Genomic DNA, 6,000 nt, shown 5'->3' on the forward strand with positions numbered 1-6,000 from the left:
TACATGTTACATTTCCGACCATATGCAGATTGCCTGAAAGTAACTTAATTTCAATCCCACAGTCCTGGGACCATGTGGTACAGGCCTGAGCAGGGTGGCGGCATTTAGATGGAGGACAGGATTACTGTCCCCAGCACATGGCATGTTGTGCGCTAGGTGGGCAAATCTCTAAAGATGTCTGGTATTCTGTCTGTATTATCTTAAATTCCTGTTTTGGAAAAATAGTTTAAATCTCATTTGGAGTTAAGATCTAAGACTATTCAGAGAAGAAAACGAGAATGTTAAATTCAGACTGTCCTTTAGCCATGCTGCCAGTGGAGATCTTGCATTAGTGGGTTTTCTTGGAGGTGGAGATCCATCCATTATGAGTATGTAGCATGGATTCCAGTTGGTATTAATAATAAAAACAGAGTCAGATATAGGGTTAATGCTGAAGATCCAAGAAGCAAAGTGGCCAGCCACTAGAGCGTTCTTTTACTTCTACCAATGCTCAGACCAGAGAAGGAATCCTGTTCTCAGATTGTCTCCTCAGCCGCATCACTCCTGTCTCCACCTCTTTAGTACCAGGATTAGTGTGCAGTCCCAAATGCTGGGATTAAAAGCATGTGATCCCAAGTGCTGGGATCACCTTTGTGTGAGCTGTTTCTCTTTTAGACAGATTCAATTTTGTGTAGCCCAGGGAGGCCTGAACTAAGAGATCCCCTCTGCCTATCTCCCAAGACCTGGGATTAAAAGTGTGCGCCACCACTCCCTGACCTCTAGTGGCTCAGCTCTGCACTCTGATTTTCAGGCAAGCTTTATTTCTTAAAACAAAAAAAAAAATCACTACATGATTATATATTTTCATTCTTTACCTGATTTGATTTTCTTTTCCCCTTAGGTTTTTCAAAACAAGGTTTTTCTGTGTAGCCCTGACTGTCCTGGAACTCTCTCTCTGTAAACCAGGCTGGCCTCAAACTTAAAGAGATCCACCTGCTTCTACCTCCCTAGTGTGCCACCATGCCCAGCTTACCTGGTTTGATTTCACAGAGTATATATTCTTATAAACATTAGTAATAAGAATTCTCTCATATGCTTTTTGTCAAAACTGCTCCATTTAACTCCCTGCTTCTGTTTCAGGGAGGTGCTTTATCTTTATATACTGCTCTTACTACACAGCAGAAACTGGCCGGCGTCACTGCGCTCAGTTGCTGGCTTCCACTTCGGGCTTCATTTCCACAGGTAGCTTGTGTGGGGCGAATAAATGAGATTATAGATCTTAGGAGGTAGCAGACAATGTTTAGGAGCAAGTCATTTTTTTTAATTAATCACCTTTTTATCTTTTTTTAGAAGTAATAGGTTTATAGAAAATTGAGTGGGAAATGAGTTCTCTTTCCTCCTTTCCGCTCTACACACAGCCTCCCCTACGGTAGACATCCCACACTATACTGTACCTTGTTGGTGAGCCTACACTGAAACACCATTACTACCCAAAGTTCACGGCTTACAACAGTAACTTATTTTTAAAGTATTTCTTTTCCTTTGTGGTGTACTACTAGACTTGATCTGTATATCCTTCCTGTGGTATACACAGACTAAGAAGCTTATTGTCCTGTCTTACATTTAATTATTTGGTACATTTTTAGATATGTATTCACACACACATTTTTAACTCAAATGTTAAATGTTTAGTATAGTCATTTGCAGATTTTTACTATAAATTTGTAATTTATTTTAACAGTGGCATAATATGTTATGTACTATCAGAGATAGATTATTTTCAGATTCTTTATTTTACTTTATGTTTTGTTTTCGGTACTGGGAATTATCACCGAGCCTTGAACATGCTAGTCAAGTCCATTACTACTGTGTTCAAGTAGCTATTATGTTTTGTCTTAAGACGGTATATAGACCAGGCTGACCATAAATTTCTGATCCTCTTACCCCAGCCTCCCTAGTGCTGGGATTGTAGGTGTACTAATTTGCCAAACTCCTTTTCTATTCTAGAGTTCAGTCTTTTTGCAATGTAGTAACTTTTGAGTGTGCTATATATAATAGATTGCTAATTCTTACTTAATTCAGTTAATAAAGTTGAGGAGAATATGACTTAACCTAATGTGTGCTAATAGTTATTGATTACCTCTCATGTCAACATATTGAAAATAAAAGATGAATCAATATGTAATTGGCTTAAAGAAACTGATTCATTGAAAACATGTATTACAATACATGACAAATAATATCCTAGAAGCTTAAATTAAAGATGATGGGGGAACATAAGGATAGAGGGTTTAGGTTTACTTGACTAAAATCCTTGACTGACTTATGAGGAATAGCATATGCATGTATATCTTTCTAGGAGTCTGGAACAGTGCTTTATATATTTGACAAATAACATTCCTTTTATATTTGTTTTGCAGGGTCCTATCAATAGTGCTAATAGAGACATTTCGATTCTACAGTGTCATGGAGATTGTGACCCTTTAGTTCCCCTAATGTTTGGTTCTCTTACTGTTGAGAAACTAAAAGCATTGGTAAACCCATCCAATGTAACCTTCAAAATCTATGAGGGCATGATGCACAGCTCATGTCAGCAGGTAGGTGTCTGGAAGCAGCGACTATAGCCACTACTTCAATATCTTCCATGTTGTATTTTCAATACAAATAAATAACACTTGGATTTTGGTGATTTAAAATGAATTCATAATTGAATCAATTTAACACAATTTTCAATGATAGCTTATTCAACTGAATTTTTAAAATCTGTTACCTTTTACAAATGAGCATTGTATATAATCCAAAGGCCAATTTATAAGTATACCTTTATTTCGTAAAATTTAAGTTATAAAAAGTGAGAGCCTTCTTTAATGAAATGGAAGAAAGACATCTATGAGTAGATAAAGATATTTGATGAAGGGATAACAGATCATATGATCATCTGGGGCCATAGCTGGATTGTGTTACCTTAAAAGAGGAAACCATTTGAATCAAGATAGAACAGGGTTAGGTGTGTATTAATAGGAGATGTTGAGAGAGAGCAAGGCTCTTAGGAGCTTATATTACATGCCCTTTGTCTTCTTGATGAAGTAGATTAGTTACTTAGAACATGGATGGGTTTGGTGTGCTTGTAATGGCCTAGAATAAAATTTGAATAGCCAATTGCTGGGGTGTAGTCGAAGCTAACACTGTTGTATAACTATTGAGCACAGTTAAATCATTTGCTTTAGGTACAAAGGAAGTGGGTAGTAATATGATGTACATAAAAAGGCCAACATGCTTGAGATCCTAGAGAGTCCTCCATTGCACACACCCTGAAAGGAGATGTTGAATCTAGAAGAGTAGGGAGACACGGCACCCTGGAGAATAGCTGAAGACACTGAGCATCTTGAGTAAAACACACATAAAAATGAGTGTTTATACTGGCATATGAGGACCTTTGACTGAAGCTGATCAGCATGGGTGAAAGGATGGGTGTGCAATATTATAGGAAACTATGAGGTAGGGCTTTAGAGTGCTGCAAAACAGACCTCTTTCATGCCCTACCTCTTCTCAGTGATGCAAATACAAGGGTGGAAGTTCACTACATAGCTAAGCTGGTTGACCAGTGAGGGCCAGGGACTTGAGAAAACGAAGAAAATGGGTTTAGACCTAAGTGATTTCCATACATACATTCTTTCAAATGAGTAGCTGTATGTAATTCTTTATGAAAGGTACACACACAAGAGTTAGCTCTGTGTCATTTCATTCCAACAAGGAAACTCCCTGATGCTCCGCTGTAAGTAAGTAGACAGTACTAAACTTCTCTGTATAGGTACTGTCATTCTGAACTTCCTGATTCCCCAGTGTTTTGGTTTTTTTTTAATATTTATTTTATTATGTATACAATATTCTTTCTGTGTGTATGCCTGAAGGCCAGAAGAGGGCACCAGACCTCATTATAGATGGTTGTGAGCCACCATGTGGTTGCTGGGAATTGAACTCAGGACCTTTGGAAGAGCAGGCAATACTTTTAACCACTGAGCCATCTCTCCAGCCCCTCCCCAGTGTTTTATTTGTGTGTATAATAATAATCCTAAGAAATATTCCCAGATTTCTTTTGGAGCCTCATTTTTCTTACATGCCCTTTTACTGTAATAGTAAAACATCCTCACCTACATAAATTTTATTGTTGGCATCTTGGAGTTGTAATTTCTGACTTATGTAGCTGTTTATTAAGTCATTTTTTTTTTCAAATAGGAAATGATGGATGTCAAGCAGTTCATTGATAAACTCCTACCTCCAGTTGATTGACGTCACTAAGAGGCCTTGTGTAGACGCTCACCAGCAGCACTGTAGTAGAGTGTAAACCTTCTTTCTTGCCTGATCTTAAAGCTTCTAATGTTTGCAGTATTAAAATGTTTTTCAAATATATACCAATGATACAGACTAAATGATCATGGGAAATGATCCTTTTAAGTTTCTATACATACATCTGTTTTATACAATCCAGAATATGCTGGGATTAAAGTAGATGAAGAGATGCAGCTAGTTTCTTTTTCTCAAAGTGATTCAGCAAAATAAAATACCACAACCAGAGTTTTATTACATCATTTGAAAAGGACTAGTGTGCTCCTGAAAATCTGTTGAGGTCTAACAAGCTGCTGAGATATCTGTATGTGACTTGCTATGCTGTGAGTGACTATGGCTCCACTCCACACTGTTTAGTCGCTGTGCAGGGTCTGTATTTTATAGGTGTATTCACGTATATGTGACTGTAACACACAAGAATTAGATGCTATTACATTCTCCCTGATACCAGGCACAATGCTAGCAAGTGTCAGAAAAGTAATACTGCTTTTTTCAATTAATGGCCCTTTTATTGGGGAACCAGGCTGTTCTTTTCCTTCTACTTAATTTTTCTCCTCTTAAGAAACAAAGTTTTTGTTTCTTGATTTTTTTAATAGAAGGCCAATATTGCCTCTGCCATAAAAACCTGTTGATATATACTATAATCTGACACTCTGAATCACAGACATACAGTATTTTAAATCTAAGTAATCTGAAAAGAAATCAAACATTAGACTTACATACTTCAAATAACTGCACCTTAGTCCATCTTTAGACTATAGAGTTGCCAGAATCTTCAGTCCTGATAATAATTCTGTGGTTTTATTTTTCTGTAAAAAACTTAAAGGGTAAATAATATCTTGGCATGTTCACAAATAAATATTTAAGACCAGTTTTGAAGTCTAATTTCTAAAACAGTTACATATTATAGCAAAGTTTAAAGTTTACATTTTCTGTACATATGTTATGCTTGAAACCAAATACTGTTCAAGATGAGCAATCAGAAACTTATTTTTAACTGGTAACTAATTTGAATTTTCATCTTAGTTTTTGAGAATTAGTCTCCTGTACAAACATTAAAATAGCAATCATTTGGTTTTAAATCAACATGTCCATAATACTGGTGAAAATTAAATTAATTTATGGGTAATAAAGACTAATTAGAATCTATATATATATCTATATATACACAGTTGAATATGTTGCAAAAATTATGGTCATTTCTGAACTGTTACTTTTCCTGCTGTTTCCAACTGACCACGCCCATGCTAAGAAGCATCATTATAAACAGGTGCTAACTGATATGGAGATCATTTGGTGAGGACTAGATAGGATGTTAATAATGAAGCCATACACTTATGTCTAGATTTAAAACAATTTCAATCATTTACTATTTTGTTTTACTTTGAAGAACATAAACTTGCTTCAGCTGTACCATCAGTAAAATTTTATTTGTGGTAAGAAATATTTCATTGAATTCTTGTGCTGTAATGTGGGAAAATGTCATGTTTTTCATAGTTTCTATCAATGTGAAATAAAACTTAATTCTGGCTTTCTTGGATTGTTTTTTGAAGCATTGTTTCATGTTTTAAGACAGAGTCTTACTACAAAGCCCAGGCTCTTAGGAACTTGCCTAAATCAACTCTTCTTTCTCAGTTACTTTTGGTCATGGTATTGTATCACAGCTGGAGTCAT

At 36.1% G+C, this 6,000-nt stretch overlaps 1 protein-coding gene across 1 annotated transcript in view; it reads left to right on the top strand.

The window, feature by feature from the left end:
• Lypla1 (lysophospholipase 1) overlaps positions 1-5,861 on the top strand; it is a 28,070-nt gene extending 22,209 nt beyond the window's left edge. The window contains exons 7-9 of the mRNA XM_085677063.2: positions 1,120-1,221; positions 2,400-2,576; positions 4,216-5,861. Of these exons, the coding sequence (XP_085533189.1) occupies positions 1,120-1,221; positions 2,400-2,576; positions 4,216-4,269 (333 nt within the window). The 3' untranslated portion in view covers positions 4,270-5,861. The remainder of the gene's footprint in view (positions 1-1,119; positions 1,222-2,399; positions 2,577-4,215) is intronic.
• The last annotated feature ends 139 nt before the right edge of the window (positions 5,862-6,000 follow it).

Source organism: Myodes glareolus, chromosome 16 (assembly GCF_982192425.1).
Source record: "Myodes glareolus chromosome 16, mMyoGla1.1, whole genome shotgun sequence".
In the NCBI taxonomy this organism is placed as follows: Eukaryota; Metazoa; Chordata; class Mammalia; order Rodentia; family Cricetidae; genus Myodes; species Myodes glareolus.